The following is a 17219-nucleotide window of genomic DNA, read 5'->3' on the forward strand; positions in this document are numbered from 1 at the left end:
CCTGAGGCGAGCAGGAGGAGGAGCGGTTTCTGAGCCGAGACTTTGGGTCTGTGTGTAGCCTGCTTGTTCAGCCGAGGGCTGATCACCCCACCACAGCTCCTACCCCAGAGACTGGAGCACGTGCCACAGGGAAGGCAGGCTGGGACCAGGAGCACCCTGTCTGCCTACACCAGCTGCCCCCCCCAGGATCATTGTCCTCTCAGCCTCAAACCGAGCGTCCCACATTAAGTAAAGGCTTTAAAAGATGTATTTCAATAGACTTTTTAGAAAGCCCATAAAAAATCCTGGATATAAAGAAATGAGGCATAAAACCCAGAATGTTTGGAAGTCAAGCTGAAAATTGTGGTGGCAAGTCTCCATCTCCACTTGTTAAATGGGAGCATAACTTAACACTTACACCTAGACGGAGGCTGAGAACCACTTGCATTCTATGCTCTTACGTTTCAGAAACATATGAGGGTATTACTCAAAAAACAAAACCCTGCCCATCTCCCCCTCAAAGCGCTCACTGTAGACGTGGAACAAGATCCAAAGTTGGCATTCGTCTGGAGGGAAGGGAGTGGAGCGTGGGACTGACCTGAGGAAACTCTTATTAGGTCTGCCTGAATGTGCAGCACGCAGGGCAGAACCTCTTTCTCCTTTTAACGTGCACGTTTTTACAGAAATGGAGCCCCAGAGTAAGATACTGCACACTCATGAAGGTCCATTCTGAGGGCCGTGCGTGCCCCTTCCCTTCGCTGTTGTTTTCATTTTCCTCTCATGAACCTTGCTACCCTGGCTTCAGCACGGAGGCTGTAAAGGAAGATGGAGAGCCGAGTTACCTCAGAATGATCACTATCGTTAACATTCACGGGTGGTTCACTTATCATTCCTGACTGCACAGACATGGCAGCCGCTCAGAAGCGTCCGCAGGTGTAGCATGGTGATACATATTACATTGTGCCACAATGGATTTATGTATTCTGTAACAAAAGAAAAGTGTAATGAAAAAATACAGAAGGTAATCCTTTATTCCTCCACCACACAATTTATCAGTAATGCCTGTGGATGATAAGTGCCAGGGATTTCCTCTGCTTGCTTTAACCTTGTCACCCAGGTACGTTTTGGTAAAATGACAGAAAAATACAGACTGGGGATTTTCCTCTGCTCAAAAATCTTTTAAAAGGACACTTTTAATTTATGAAAGTTAGTCCAAACACAAGGCTTCCTTTTGAGCTTTTAGTCTGCTTTTGCTGAAAAAGATAAACGTATTGGCTGGAAATAATGCTGTCAGCCGGCAGCAGAGTAGGAGGAAACGTAAGCAATTTCTAAGCAGACTGAAATCAACAGTAGTTCCGCTAGAACCAGGTGGATGGCAGTTCATGAGGTCCAGGCCAGTACTAGTTTGTGAGTACCCGAGAACTTGTGTTCTCTTTTAGGTCCTACTCATCCATCGCCCAACATATTGTCACAGATGGAGCACATACTGACTTCTGAGGAGAAAGCAGGGGAAGGCAAATCTGATCGTGGTTGACTGGCATTTGTTCCAAACACACACTGGCCTAGCGCCAGAGCAAATACCCCCAAGTTTATAAATGCACAAGGCACTTTACATTTCAGTACTCTTGCCAAAGTATCACTTACTGCATCGCTCCCTAAATATAGTTTTTTAAAAAGAGCTTTTTCTTATTTTGCTTTGATCAGTAAAATAAACTTTTAAAGATTGTTCTGGGATGGGGTCCAGCTTCTGAGGTAAAGAATGGCCGGGACTCAGGCATGATTCAGTAACAGAGTGTTCAGTAAAATTAGCTTGACAGTTCTCAGGCCTGCTGTTCGATAGCAAGAACTTGACCAAGTTAAAATGGATGATGGTGCTGGCCAGACCAGCTTCGGCTTTTGCTTTTTAACAAATGGAATGTCAAGGATTAAACAGCAAGCCGTATGGAGAGGAGGATTGTGGAGATGTCTCTGTATTAGGGAAGCAAATTAGGTCCTTGGTTTTGAGATCGACCCCCAGCCCCTATGGAGAGTCAGCCACCTGGTTGGGTCCAGCCTAGGCTTAAGACCCTTCCCAACCTGTCCTACCATTGGGAAGCTTTTCCAGAGCTTAGCTTGGGGCTTGGCTTTTCTTTCAGATTTCTTGTCAATATGAAGTTCTGCCATGTTTTTTGGCCATGTTCCCTTTAGAGATTCTTATGGAGAAATGGGAATGCGACCAAACTCCTTGTGGCAATTCCCATGTTCCATAGTTGGAAACTTGGGTCCCGTTTGTTACATGAGCTACTTGGAATTGGTCTGTTTTGTTCCAGTGCCCAAGCGTAGTGAGTAGTATTTGTGATACTTGCTATTGCAATTAACAGTCTTGGTGAAGTTATACCTCACACGGGAGATGGGCTTCTGTTTTTAGAGTACTTGTTCCTTAGCAGTTTTTTTCCAATCTAGATGAAGCCTTTCCCCCACCCAGTTTGATTAATTGGAAGCTTACAAGGAGTGTTAGTGTTTTGTCTTATAATTACTTGTGCTTCAGCTAATATTTTGACTTTCTAGGACTAAGTAGATTAAACCATTCGTACTGAAGTGTATAGACTGTATTTAAAAAAAAAAAAAAAAAAACAGCCTGGTGCAGTGGCTCACGCCTATAATCCCAGCACTCTGGGAGGCTGAGGTGGGCAGATCATGAGGTCAGGAGTTCAAGACCAGTCTGGCCAAGATGGTGAAACCCATCTCTACTAAAACTACAAAAATTAGCCAGGCACAGTAGCAGGCGCCTGTAATCTCAGTTCCTGGAGAGGCTGGGGCAGGAGGATCGCTTGAATCTGGGCGGCAGAGGTTTTCTGTGAGCCGAAATTGCACCACTATACTCTAGCCTGGGTGACAGAGTGAGACTCCATCTCAAAAAAAAAAAAAAAAGAAGTGTGTGTGTATGAATAAACAAATATATGTACTAGCTAGTTAGAGCATTTTCTTTTCCTCCTTCTCAATTACTTTGGGGTATTACTGCCCTCTGGCCCCACATGACTTTTTTTTTTTTTGGTCTGGGGCTCCATTAGCTTAGTATGATGGCAGTATCTGCCTGTAGTGACATCTACTGATACAAGCCAAGTTTATCAGTTGTCAATCCTTGTTGCAAGATTTGGTTTGGAAGCCAACACTAGGAACCCTGCTGCTGACCCACGCAGACCACTTAGGTTCAACTTGGACAAATTAGAAAAACCTTCCCTAAGCCCGACCTCTCTTTCACTTGGAACTGCTCATGCTAGAATCTTTTATCACCACTTCCCCATCCCCCACCATTAGAAGTATATCTATTCAACCTATTTTTAAATAATTGGCACCTCAGTATGCACTTACTTTAAAACTTGCTTAAACACAGTGAAGATCGCAGTAACATCTCTCTGGATGAATGTTGGTGATGATGTAATATTTGTCTTTTCCTACAGAAATGCTGCTCATGGATTCTCCCTTATTCAGGTGGACAACACAAAGGTTACCATGAAGGAAATCTTACTAAAGGCAGTGAAGCGAAGAAAAGGATCCCAGAAAGTTTCAGGTGGGATAGTTAAATCATATTCTCGCAGTAGTAGAAGCTTAACCCTTATTTAAAAGGGCATAGGGCATGTATGTGTGATGGCTGGCTAGATTGTTTCAGATGTCATTGCTAGAAGGTTTGGTTAGCAGATCTATGCAAGAAAAGGTGATTGTACATTGCCCCTGGGCCTCAGAAAGGGACTGGCTCAGCGGCATATGTGAGAAGAATGTATTCATATCAATTGTGGAAGTTCCTTCATTAATAATTTGTGGTAGATTCAGACAGAGCTACTTGTGCTGATGATTAGTTGATGTAAAGCTGTCTTGAAAACCGAATCAGTCCTAAACTTGAATCACTACTTTTAATTTCATGTTTTCACATAATTTCCCATGGGAGAACTTTTAGTTACTAATGTTTCTGGTATGGGGAAGAAAAGAAAAATTTCTCTTCATCTTTATCAAATGAGGGCAACCCTTTAAAAAAAAAAAAAAAGACAAAAAGGCAAGTCACTTGATGTGCACAAATAACCTAACTCCTCATTACCCAACTTTATATGGAAAATATACTTAAGAGTATTAGCTGTGATACTTAAAGCATATATACCAGGATTGAGAAATAATTATCTTGAGAAATAGCTCAAAGATCTGTCCTATCACAGACAACTTTAATATAAATCAACTCATGTTGAATATCTTAGCTCTGTAAATAAAGAGACTTCTTAAACACCTTTGATTTCACCTTTTGGAAAGGAAAAAAAGCATTGCTGGGGCGGAAGAAAATAGTTTTGTGCTCTTTTTAAGGCGAGGCATATAATCTGTTCCAGATTTAATTAGCTATCTTCAGATGAAAGCTGAAGTTTTAATAAAAGTTAGAAGAGATAACACAGTGAAGGACACGGATGAGCTGTCTCAAGGCCATATTCCAGGGGAACGATAAGAGCTGTAAAAAATGGCAGAGGAGAGCAATTGAATGGAGCAATGAAAATCTGATTCTCATAAAAAAGAGAGAGAGAGAGAGATGCTGGTAGGGGCGGTTGTAGATGAGACCTGCTAGCGTCTGCAAGCAATTTGGATGCTTGCCAGGAGTCATTGTTCACCCTCGGCTGTGGCGGCTCCGTCCAGATGTGCCAACTGCACGTTTCGGCTTTTGCCAGCTGACTGCGCCGTTTGATAACCAGCTCTCTGGATGCCCATCACTGGCCGCAGAGATAGAATTAAATGATGATGATCTTCCCACAAGTTGGGAGAGGAAACAATGCATATAAATCTTGATTTCATCTCAGCATGAGAAGTCTTTATCCATCATCACTCATAATGAACAAGTCGTTAGCTGGGATGAATGGTGTTGTGGTTTTTCCAAACACCTCTTTTGTTCATTTTTTGGGTGACTTTTATCCATTGCATGGGGGTCAAACTTCTTTGCATTTAGGGGATGATTGAAGAGGCACAGCCACTCCTTCCCAGTGAAAAGTGGATATTTTGGGGTTCCAGGTGCCAATCGAATAGCTTTTAAACAGCTTCAGATAATCAAAGATATTTAGTAGGCATACACCCTTTCGGATCCTGGTTCTTTACTCTTGTTTTGTTCCCAAATATTTTATATAAAAGTATATTTGTGATATAATGCATTATATTCTAAGAAGGCCTTATTCTGAATTGTCCAAGGAGAAGGTGAAACTTTTTTAAGCTTCTTAGTAAAAATTCCGCTGTCACAGATTTTTCATACCATGAAACTCCTGTGAACTTATTTAGATACAGCTGAGCCAGTATCTTTCCTTCTATCTCCCGTCGTCTCTGTCCAATTGCATACCCGTTTTTCTATGTCCATTCCCAGCGTTTATCATACACACATTTATTTATGTTCACCTTTGTGTACACATTACTGCCATTTCCATCAGAATCTTTGCCATATCCTTGGCAAAGAGTTAGGACTCGGTTATCTGAAAAACAGTGATCTGCATTATTTATTCCTTTTCATAGAAGAGAAGCCGATTGAGATTGATACATTTACATAAATTACTGTCTATTTTCTTAATCCATAAAGCTTTTTAACAAAAGAAGCTCTTTCTGTAGCTTTAATAAGTCTGGTCTCATAAAACAGAAGGATCTCCAGTTTGGTAAAGATATTTGTTTAAGCTTAGGTTGGTAAAGGCAGGGTACATCTTGTGTTTTTGAACTTTTGTATGAGTAGACTTTTTTGGAGAGTGATTAATGAAAAGAGGAAAATCCTCTTGTCATAGAAAGTAACACACAGAAAGTACTTAAAAAATTGTTGGTGCTCACAGCTGGCTATGAAATACCTCTTAGTTACCTATTATGACACATGAACTTAGTCACGAACTTGGTGGAAAGAGATGCCAGGTTAGAGGCACTCATCCTGCATTTCCTGAGCGTCTGTCACAATGACCGGCTTAGTCTTTTCAAAAATGTGCCTACCATGCCCCATGTCTGGGACAGAATTAGAGTGAGCAGTCCTGTCATCAAACAGCTTTTACCTGATTGAGTACAGAACAGCACTTGTCTCTTTGCTACCCTTATTGAACTTCAGTGAAGAAGGAGGGAAATAACCACTTCAAGTCAAAATACATATGCCATGTAGAGTCAGCAGTTATCACAGAGGTTAGTTGTGCTAAAACAAGATTTCAGAAATCCTTTGATAGGCTAACAGTGAACTTGTTCCTTGCCCACAGACATTTCTCTTCCCTCACCTTTTTTCCAGACTGACTACACAACTGTTTGTTTGATAATAATAATAAATTTAGGCCGGGCACGGTGGCTCAAGCCTGTAATCTCAGCACTTTGGGAGGCCGAGACGGGCGGATCACGAGGTCAGGAAATCGAGACCATCCTGGCTAACATGGTGAAACCCCGTCTCTACTAAAAAATACAAAAAACTAGCCAGGTGAGGTGGCGGGCGCCTGTAGTCCCAGCTATTTGGGAGGCTGAGGCAGGAGAATGGTGTAAACCCGGGAGGTGGAGCTTGCAGTAAGCTGAGATCCGGCCACTACACTCCAGCCTGGGCAACAGAGCGAGACTCCATCTCAAAAAAATAAAATAAAATAATAATAATAATAATAATAACAAATTTAGAACTTAAACTATTTCATTATTCAATCAAAATGTAGGCCTAATGGCAGTCCTAATATTTGCTCTGTTGTCCTTCAGTGTGGCACTCCTTCCCCAGTTTTCATTTGTGAAAAATCAGAAGTTGGTATGTATTTGAGCAAAATAAGTCTGTTTAGGTAAATAGCTTTGTCAATTGAAGCCCTTAGGGTTTTAAAATCATTCTGCTTTTTAGGATAGACTGTCATTTACAGACACTTGTAACTGATCTAAAATTTTGATTTGCATTATTAGTAATTATTTCATCAGCTCATAACTATGAACACTGCATGGTTTTTTTTTCTATTAATATTTATGTGAAAAGAATATACTATAGTAGTAGTCTTTTCACAGTATGTTTCAGTCAATTCTCTGCTAAGGTCTATTTTTTAATGCCTATTTTTAAATGTCTCTTTTAAAGTTTCTCTTCAACCTTTCATTTTTTTTTTCACTGACCCACTTGACATTTGGAATCTACCTGCATTGGCAGGAAGTCCCTACTATTTAAGAAAATTGTAATTGGAGAATCCAGTTTTAGAAGAATTAGATGAAGCCTCTTTATTCATGTTAACAGTTGGGTGGGTGTGTTTTTGACACAGTAAAGAGTGGCTTGTCAGGTCCCTAAGCTGTTATTTAGTGAATAAAGGCCTTAATTCAAGTTCTCCCTCTGTCAAAGTTACCCTCACAGTCAGTGACCTTCTGAGTTTCTTAGTACTATATTGTTGTTATTGTTGTTGTTGTTGCTGCTGTTTAAAAATGCTATTAACCGTCAGTCCTTCCCAGCCTTCTGAAGCATTATGTTGGACATGACAGACACTGCTGAGAAATTGATCAATTTCAGTTTTTAACATTGACACAGAAATATAGATACCTCTTGATCTACAAAACAGAGCGTCAAAGTGGGGTTTACTAAGCAGAATAGTTTTCCGCATAACTTGTCACAATAGTCTCATTATACAATAGAGGTGATTTTCTGTATTGTCTGTGGAAAGATTGAACAGGAGCATCTTAACTTTTTCTTATTCCTGTCCATTCTTTTGATATGAAAGACAAATTTTTATTAGTCTGAAGATTCTTTTTAAAAGTTCTTATAATATTGTTAATAAGCCTAGTGACATTCATTCCTACTTTTATAAAATTTCACAAAGAACTTGAAAGAAAAGTGTTAGCTTTGTCAGGTGGACTCCCTCCTAACTCTGTATCTGTTTAGAGTCACAGAGCACCTTATTGCTTGCTGATTTACTTTGTTTTCACAAGACCCCTAGAATGTCATCAGTGAGATAGTCTATGGGGCTTCTCAAACATTATTCCGCAAAGTACTGGTAGGAGCAGAGGGGGAGTAAACATGAACGACAGGGTATGGGGTTCTGGTGTGAGGGACAATTCATGATGGTATCATTGGACTCTTAAGTTTTATCTTACAAATTCATGTGAAATGTAAATATCGATCCATAATGTATCTGTAGCTGTGTCGTACATTCACTCACGTGCTCCGCTGTGTCAGACCTAAGGAGGATCTTATTCTAGAGCAAGAGCATACATAAGGGGCTGAAAGGGAGAATGATAGAATGAAGGGGAGCTCTCTGCAGCCTATAGGGTGTTCAGGGAGCCCCTGTCAGAGAAATTGACATTTAAACAGTGACCTTCACATTTAAGCTATGAATGGTTTAGGAGCAGGGCAGGGACAATGCCAATCAAAGCAGTGGCTTGCCATATTTTAGTGTAAAAAGAACATTTAAGATTACTTTGCAGTTTACTTAACCCCTCATCTCGCCCCCCAAAAAAAAAAAATATATATATATATATATATATATATAGTAAAATTGACCCTTTAAGGGTGATAAAGCAGGTGCTCTGCACAGTAAATGGCACCATCATCTACCCATTCACCTGAGCCACATACCCAGCTGTCAGTCTTGAATTTTTCCTGCACTGTCTCCCCACATCTTATCCATTAACAAGTCTTGTCAGTTTTACCTCTGGAATATATCCTGAATCCATTTAGTTGTCTTCATCTCTGTTGGATGGGTCCAAGTCACCAAGACTCTCCACCTAGACTGCTGAAATAGCACCCTGGATGGTTTTTGTGCTCATGCTCTTGGCCTCTCTCCAGTCTGTTGTTTACACGGCAACCAGAGAGAGTTTTAAGATATGAGTCTATATAGAATTAAATCCAAATTTTTAACCACTGTGAAATACACTGAGGCCCAAAGAGGATAAGAGACACACAGAGAGTATGAACACAAAGAAATAAAAGAACTTGAAAGAAATGGAGAAAAAAATACAGAGTTGATGCTGCCTTATTGACAGAGGGATACAGATCAGGCAGAGACCCTGGGCATGCAAGGCCATGGGGAGGTGCAGAATTTTGAGCCTGTGATCCACTGTGGACCTGCTGTAGTAGACTGGCTGCAGCAGGGTCAGTCACCAAAATACCACACACAGTAGGCCTTACTTTCATGCCAGATAGACTGAGAAAGTTGTAGACAGATGAATTTAATATCTATTAAGAGTATTTTAGCCAGGCACAGTAGCTTACACCTGTAATTCCAACACTTGGGAGGCCAAGGCAGGAGGATCACTTGAACCCAGGAGTTTGAGACCACACTGGGCAACATAGTGAAACCCTGTCTTCACAAAAAAAATTAAAAAATTAGCCAGGCATGGTGGCACACGTGTGTAGTCCCAGTGACTGGTACCTGTCAAATATATAGTAGTATGACTACAAATAGTAGTATGCTCAGTAAATGCTTGTTAAGTGAACTTATGAAAAATGCACATGTGTTAAGGTTTTTAGGGTAATTATGTCACACAGTATATATGATACTGCATTTACTTTTTTAACTCAATAATATGTCATAGACTGATGTGGGAGGATTGGTTAAACCCAGGAGGTCAAGGCTACAGTGAGGCATGATCATACCACTGCACTTCAGCCTGGGTGACAGAGCAAGACTCTGTATTGCAGCCCTAATTGTAAATTAGGGCTGCTAAAGTGTTTAAATGTGTATTTTAAAAGGGATTTGTGTGCCGGGGAGGAGTTGGTCTTTCCAAAAGGAGGACCCCTTTCAAGGACATGGGAGCTAATGAATGGAGTGCCTTGGTGTACCTAGAAATACTACCTCATTTAATCTGTACAGCAGCCCTGGAAAGTAGATTTTATTATGCCTGTTTTGAAGATGAGGCTTTAGAAATGTTAAAAGTAAAGGAAAAAAAGAGGTGCATCTTAGAATTAAGGACCTATGGTAACTGTATATGTAATGATGTACTTCTCTGAGCCTCACTTTCCTCAACTCTAAGAGGTTAAACTTACCCAAGTTTCCTCAGTAAGTAAATGGTGAATCTAAATTGGAGCCCAGGCTTTTTTGACCTCAAAGCCCATATTCTTTTTATTTGTACCATGTTGCTTATTAGAACCCTAATGGGAGAACAAATTTAAAATTCTGTAAACAGAAACGTTCATTGATTCTGAGATCTAAATGCACTAGGGAAGTGCAGCATTTAAAGGAACCCTGTGGTGAATCTGGATATAAAGCCAGGAATTCTTTTTGTAATTGCACAATTTGTCTGTATTGGTGTCAGTTTTAATGTTTTCTGTCTAGCTTTCTTAAAGCAACATACACCTGTCCTAAGCTGCCCTGTGGAAAAGGGAAACCCATATATATTTTAGATGGAGTAGGGTTTTTAACACTCTTCTAGCCTGAAATGCCCTCTGAAGGCTAATGTAAGCTAAAGAATGTTCTGGCTATAAGGTTGAACAGAGAGTCCTACTTCATGTGCAGTTGATACAGAAAATCCAGTATTCTTCTATCAAAGTCAAGTTTGTAAGCCAGGGACACAGATTTGTGGTTTCTTTATGCTGTAGCAGGTAATTCTTAAAAGAATAAACACGGAATGAGTGAATGAATGGATGGATGGATGGATGGATGGATGGATGGATGGATGGATGGAAAATAGAACTGTTTAAGTGATCTTTGTCAAAAAAGAGGCAGTAAATTCTGCAGACAACTGTTCCTCCTTATGGAAGAATAAATAATCATGCTGATGCCTCTCATGTATGGGAGATGAATAGGAAACGAAGACCTGATACTCGATATCCAGTGACCTATTGCGAAAATGCTACAGTAAATTAGGGCTGCTAAAGTGTTTAAATGTGTGACTCAGAAGTGCCCCAGGCAAGGAGCTCCGAGTTCAATATTCCTGCCGGCCTCCTTTCTCTGCCTCTTTATCTTACTATTCCATCTCACCTGAGCCTCTCCCTGTCTGGAGTGCTCTGAGGCTCCTGATGGATCTTCCCAAATACAGAGCACAGCACGCTGAAGATGGCGTTGCAGTCAACTATTTTATCCAGAAAGCCTGGAAATTTAGAGAATTTATGTCAAGCAAAAATCTTTTGGAGCCACTATAGAGAGCCACTTTAGAGACCCAATTATTTTAGAAGGGTGTTATGAGCTCTTGCGACTGCCACGTCAGAAAAACTTGAAATATATCATTTGCCAAAACTGTGTTTGACCAGCACTTACTCTTCCTGCTAGTCGCTCATCTTTCAGAAGTTCCTTTTCCATTATAAAATCTATTCATTCACTTCATCTGGGCAGTCACAAGTGTGGATTCGATTAATGAAAAAGCAGACTGAAAGGAAGAAAAAAGACGTATGCCCCGAGAGGCTATTTGGTGGTATGGGAGACACACACACACACACTTAGAAGTCAGACAGACTTCTGGGTTCACTAGGGGCTGATTCTAGAGCACCACCAATTTAATAATAGCTTCTTAGGAAATACTACTACATTAAATGTACATATTGATTGTAAACTGCATCCTGATTTTATAAATGTTTTAAAAAATGAAAATCTATCTCAGAATTAAGAAATTCTGGAAACTGTATATGTGTGTAATGATGTAGTTAACCTCTCAAAGCCTCACTTTCCTCAACTCGAACATGGGAGAGGCTGAGTGAGGATTAATCAAGGCACTGGAGGACAGGGCCATGTGTGCTGTTAAGCTCTGTGTGGCTCCGAGATGCCCTGTTTAGTTCATCAACTGTCATCAAATGCCCGCTCTGTGCCATGCTGCACTAGAAATCAGGTGGAAAACCCAATGAGTACACGGAAAAAGAGGGATTCAAATATGGTAAATTGACAAGCAGATGTATATAAACTACTAAAGCAGCACAGGTAAGGGAGTCCTACCTGAAACTACTGGGTTGGATAGGAGACTGAGAAAAGATGCTCTGGGGTGATTTATTTGATGGCTTCTTAAAGATTAATTAGAACTTTGCCAGTTGGGTAAATGAGAAGAAGAACATTCTATGTAGAGGAGACAACATGTTTTGAGATGTAGTCACAATACATAGAAGTTCCAAATCACTGGAGCAGGAAGAGGGCAGAGAATAAACTACAGAAACTAGGCAGGGCCAGATCCGACCAGGCCAGGCCTGATAAGTGAGCTTAAAAATAGAAGTGCATTCATGTTTTGGGAGCTTGTTTTGTAACAGGCATTATGTAGGCACTAAGAATTTTGTAAAGACCAAGAAATAGTTCCTGCTCTCAAGGAGCTTTCTGTTTAGTTGGAATAAGCAGGCAATTATAATACCATGCAAGGGATGATACCATGGAAGTAAGTATAGGGCCTGGGTGCACATAGGGAGCAGGGAGCCCTGGTTCCATCCTGGGGAGTCAGGGAAGACTATGACTCTCCCAAGCTCTTCATCTGGCTGAAATCTGAAGATGAATAGAAACTAGGCAGGTAAAGAGGGATGGGAGAGAGTGTTCAGGCTGCTGTGGTCGGGTCACCAGGGGCTAGGTCATGTCCATATGTAAGCTGTGTTGAATGTGAACTTTATTCTGATGGCAGAGAGGATCTGTTGAAAGAAGGGCAATATATAATCAGAATTTCTCTTAGAAAACACTCATCTGTATTGTACAAATGAATTAGAGGCCACAGAATGTGAAGCAGAGACACCAGTGCAGAGGCTCTCAAGAAATCTGTCCAACAGATAATGGAGCCCTGAATTAAGGTGTGCAGAAGAGTAGAAGCTGCTCGTCGGGAAACGGAGGGGTGGACACTATGGTAACATCTGGTTTCTTTCATTAGAGCTAAATGCACAGTTCGGGAGAACTGAAATAGCTTTGACCTGTGGCCAGATCTCCTGGAGTTAATATCAAAAGAAGGTAGTGGCATTTAAAGATATTTTTAAAATAAAATTAAATACTTGTTGGGGAAGAAACAAACATTTTAGAGATGTGTGAAGTAAAAAATGAAAGTTTCCTCTAACTTCCTTTGGTGTAAATCCTTTGATTTTTTCCTTCAGTTCACATATAGATATACATATAGGTTATACATTTCATGTGGACAGGATTCTTGTTTTTTTTTTGTTTTGTTTTTTTAAATCACTTACATACTCAACACCTGTCAAGGTACCTGTCAAATAGTATACTCAGTAAATGCTTGTTAAGTGAATTCATGAAAAATGTACATGTGTTAAAGTTTTTAGGGTAATTATGTCACACGGTATATATGATATTGTGTTTACTTTTTTAGCTCAGTAATATGTCATAAGCATTATTCTATATTAGAGTGACCACACATTTTATCTTCCTAATAATTTGTTCAACTTAGCTCTCTATTGAAGGATGTTTAGATTATTTCCAAATTTTCAGTATTACAAAAACATGCAGTGAACAATCTTGTTTGAATATTCATTGGACACATTTGTGCTAGATTTTAAATATGGATTGCTTGTCAAATATTTATTTAAAATGTTGAGGAAAACAAATTCCCTTTCAAAAAGTTTATGCCTGGCTGAATGCAGTGACTCACACCTGTCATCCCAGCACTTTGGGAGGCTAAGGCAGGTTGATCACCTGAGGTCAGGAGTTTGAGACCAGCCTGGCCAACATGGCGAAACCCTGTCTCTACTAAAAATCCAAAAATTAGCCAGGTTAGACGGCAGGTGCCTGTAATCCCAGGTACTCAGGAGGCTGAAGCAGGGAGAATTGCTTGAACCTGGGAAGCAGAGGTTGCAGTGAGCCAAGATCATGCCACTGCACTCTAGCCTGGGTGACAGAGGGAGACTCTGTCTCCAAAAAAAAAAAAAAAAAAAAAAATTTATGCTCATTCTTTGACATTGCAAGAGTATGTGAGAATGCCCTTTTTCCCAGCTCCTTACCGATACTGAATGTTATCAGTCTTTAATTTTTGCCAAACTGATGGTTAGCAGCCAGTATCTCATTTTAATTTGCATTTCTGGGTCTTTAGTGTTGTTTAGTATTTTTAAATGTGTGTATTAGCCATTTTATCTTTCTAAAAGATAGTTCTTTGGTCAGTCACGACTATTTTAAGGGGAAAAAGGATTGAGAAAAAGCCTGATTTCAGAATACCATTTTCAAGATGTGCTCTGTAGTTCAGAATACAGCTCGCCCCCACCTCACTTCCCCCTGCTTCCTGCCAAAGCAGGTGGAAGCATACACACACACACACCATCATGTAGAGAAATGGATCACACATTCAAGCCACACAGCTTCACTTGTTTGCCTGCTGGCCTTTTCCGCACCGGCAAAGCTTTTGTTTATATGTTCAGAAAAAGCTGTCTAATAATCTACCAGACTTTAATTCACCTCCCATTTGAGAACTTCTGTTATCTGATTGTTTTGTCATCAACACTAGTTTAAAAAACAGATTTTTAGTTAAATGTTTATTAAATACTTTAGTCTGGTACATGTACATAGCATCTAGAAAATGCATCATAATCTGGAAATCAGAAACATAGACAAAAACACTGTTACCCCTTAATCGGTTTATTTTGGGGCGGCAGATCTAAGGACATGCCTGGCAGCATTATGAACAGCACTGGCACCAAGGGCAACTGTAGGGGGTTAATGGGGACCCTGCATCATTCCTTGCCATGTGCCTGGTGAGTAAACTCCTAGAAGTTTCTGGGAATGGTAGCAAGTGGGGAAAAGGCTGCAACCAACAATCAATGTCACAAAGTGGGGATGACTAATTTGCTGAGAAGACCGTTGAGACAGATGTTTAATTAGCTGAAGTCAGAGTGGATAAATTGGGAGAGTACTGCCTATGCAGAGAGATGCCTTCTTCCCCCTCATCTCTTTTTCAACTGCTTTTTGTGTGTGTGTCCTTACTTTCCTTTTTGAAGACAATATCCTCAGATTGGAGAGAGGTGGGAGAAAGGTAGAAAGTACCAAGGTAATGATTCCAGTTTGATTGCATCTACTGAACACTTATTGTATTCCAGGTATTTTTGTATTTAACCTTTACAAAAGACCTTGTGAGATGGGCATTATCTCTTTCTTATGGTAGAAAACCAAGGATATACATAGATACAGAGAGAAAGAGAGGACATGGAGTGCGTGTGTGCACACTTGTATGTGTTTCTAATGAGTAATAGAGGTGAGATTTGAACCCAGTCCCTTTGATTCTTGAGCCCAATGTTTTTTTCCATTTACCACAGCTTCCTCACTTAAAATGTAATGTGGATGAGGGAACTTTCTGGAATAAAGCTAATCATCTGTATATTGACTGGGAATCTATATATTGACGGGAGCTGCAGTTGCCAAGTGTGTACGTTTGTCAGACTGTCAAATTGTATTTGTACAATTTGTGCATATATAGCATGTATATTTTACCTAAAAGTAAAAGGAGAATCTTAAACAAATATTGAGCTTCAGTTAATGCTATGTACGCTCAAGTAGTTCAGAGTGAATGTAGTAATGTCTCCTTCTTGATTTGAAATGCATTTTTAAAAATGGATTTATAGATATGTGATAAAGCAAGTATTGTAAAATGTTAACTGTAGGTCTAGGTGATGGGTATATGGGTTTCCAGTGTTCAGTTCTTTCAACTTTTCTGTGGTTTGTAAATACTCGTAATAAAATGGGAAAGAACTCACAAAAATTAAAAATACATAATTTAGACACTGTTGATCCTAATATGAATTTCTGAATGTACAAACATGTATTCTTATAGCATAGAAAGCACTAGGATATTTTATTTGTTATTAACTCATCTGTTAAGTAACACCTTTGAGGTCATAATTTCTTCCATTGATCTGTGGTTTTAAGTTGCATATACAGTTACAGGTATAATAATTACCACTTATTAATACTCAAACTTGGCCAGGTGATCTGCCAGGCACTTTTTTCCATTACACTTTAATCCTTAAAACAACTATTTGAATCAGTTGTCATGTTCATTTTATAAACGAGAAAACTAAAGCTCAGAGAGGTTTCAGGACTTGCTGAGGTCACACAGCTAGTAGGGGAGTAGGGACTCAAAGCCAAATGGCCAAAGGTTGTACCACTGTGTGGTGCTTCCTCCTACTGGATAAGGTTACAGGGCCCATGGCTCAGTGGAAGCTGTTTCTCCCTAGAGAGACCAAATGGCCCCGCTTCAGCTGGGGGTGACAGCAAGACTCAGTGGAAACAGCATGGGCTTTGCAGCCAAACCAACCCCAGTCCCCAGCCCAACTGTCCTTTTTATAAGCTGTGAAGTTAGGGAAGTCTTCAGCCCCTTCTGACCTCAGTTGTCTTTTCTGTAAATAGAGGTGATAATACCTGTCTTGCAAAGTTGTTGTCTTAACTGAATGCATAGAAAACAGTCCACAGTAGGCGCTCAGTGGACATCAGCTGCCATCATCCCTATTGCCACTATCATGCCAGACATGCCATAAAACCTGCCTTTCTCTTTAGGTTTTGGTTTACTTCCTTTTCTACCCGTATGACTTGGCCTTTGCCTGCACGTTTTGTTTTCCAGTGAATTAAGTCTATAGAAAGCTTTTACCTTGTGATAGAATGAGCTTTTGAATTGTGTTTGAATTAGAATCTGCTGGAAGCACACTTTATTTTGAAGAAGGAGAAAACTAGGCCCAGAGAGTCAACTCACATGATTTTTTTTTTTTACTAATAAGTGAATTCATACCATATATCTATAAGGATGGATTAATGGTCACAAGCCTTGTTTATCAGATAGCTTATGTCTGCAAATTTAATTTCGTATGCCAAAGATTCTGGAGATAATGTGAGCAAACTATAATTGCCTGTAACAAACACATTTACAAGTAAGTTTTAAAAGTCTTTGTGTTCACAGTTTAGTAGCTCACAGACGCTGTTGCTTCTTCTCAAAAAACATTTAAAAGAGGAAGTATACTTAAATATCCATGTGACTTTGAAAATGGAAATGATTCTATAATTAGAGACAGGATTAGAGTGTCGCATGTGCCCATTACATCTCTCCAGCCTCCATGAAGAGTCTCAGTCTCCAGAGGAAGCAGAAGGCCCTCTTTTTTCGGTCAGGCCATTGATGTGTTTATCCTATTAGTAGCTGTAAGGAAAACTCTTCTCTTCAAGATTGATTTTAGCTACTTTCTATGAAAAAAAACACTGCTTTAGTAGAGTTACCCCACCACAGGAAACCCAGGACCTGAACCACCCATCTCCTGTTCTGCTGCTTACAGAGGCCGGACACTGGAACTGTTCTACTCCCATAAGCAATGTAAAAGGCATTTTAAACAACTTGGTTAGTAATTTTGCATAGTTCTTCCTTTTTGAGTAAATTACAAGTAGTGGCACTTTCTGCTGCATATCTGCAAC

The 17219-nt window shown here is 40.0% G+C and overlaps 1 protein-coding gene across 1 annotated transcript in view; it reads left to right on the forward strand.

Annotated features, from left to right (window-relative positions):
- MAPKAP1 (MAPK associated protein 1) overlaps window positions 1-17219 on the forward strand; it is a 278059-nt gene that overhangs the window by 162202 nt on the left and 98638 nt on the right. The window contains 1 exon segment of the mRNA XM_023217139.2: window positions 3420-3529. Coding sequence (XP_023072907.1) covers window positions 3420-3529 — 110 coding nt within the window.

Source organism: Piliocolobus tephrosceles, chromosome 14 (assembly GCF_002776525.5).
Source record: "Piliocolobus tephrosceles isolate RC106 chromosome 14, ASM277652v3, whole genome shotgun sequence".
Taxonomy (NCBI): Eukaryota; Metazoa; Chordata; class Mammalia; order Primates; family Cercopithecidae; genus Piliocolobus; species Piliocolobus tephrosceles.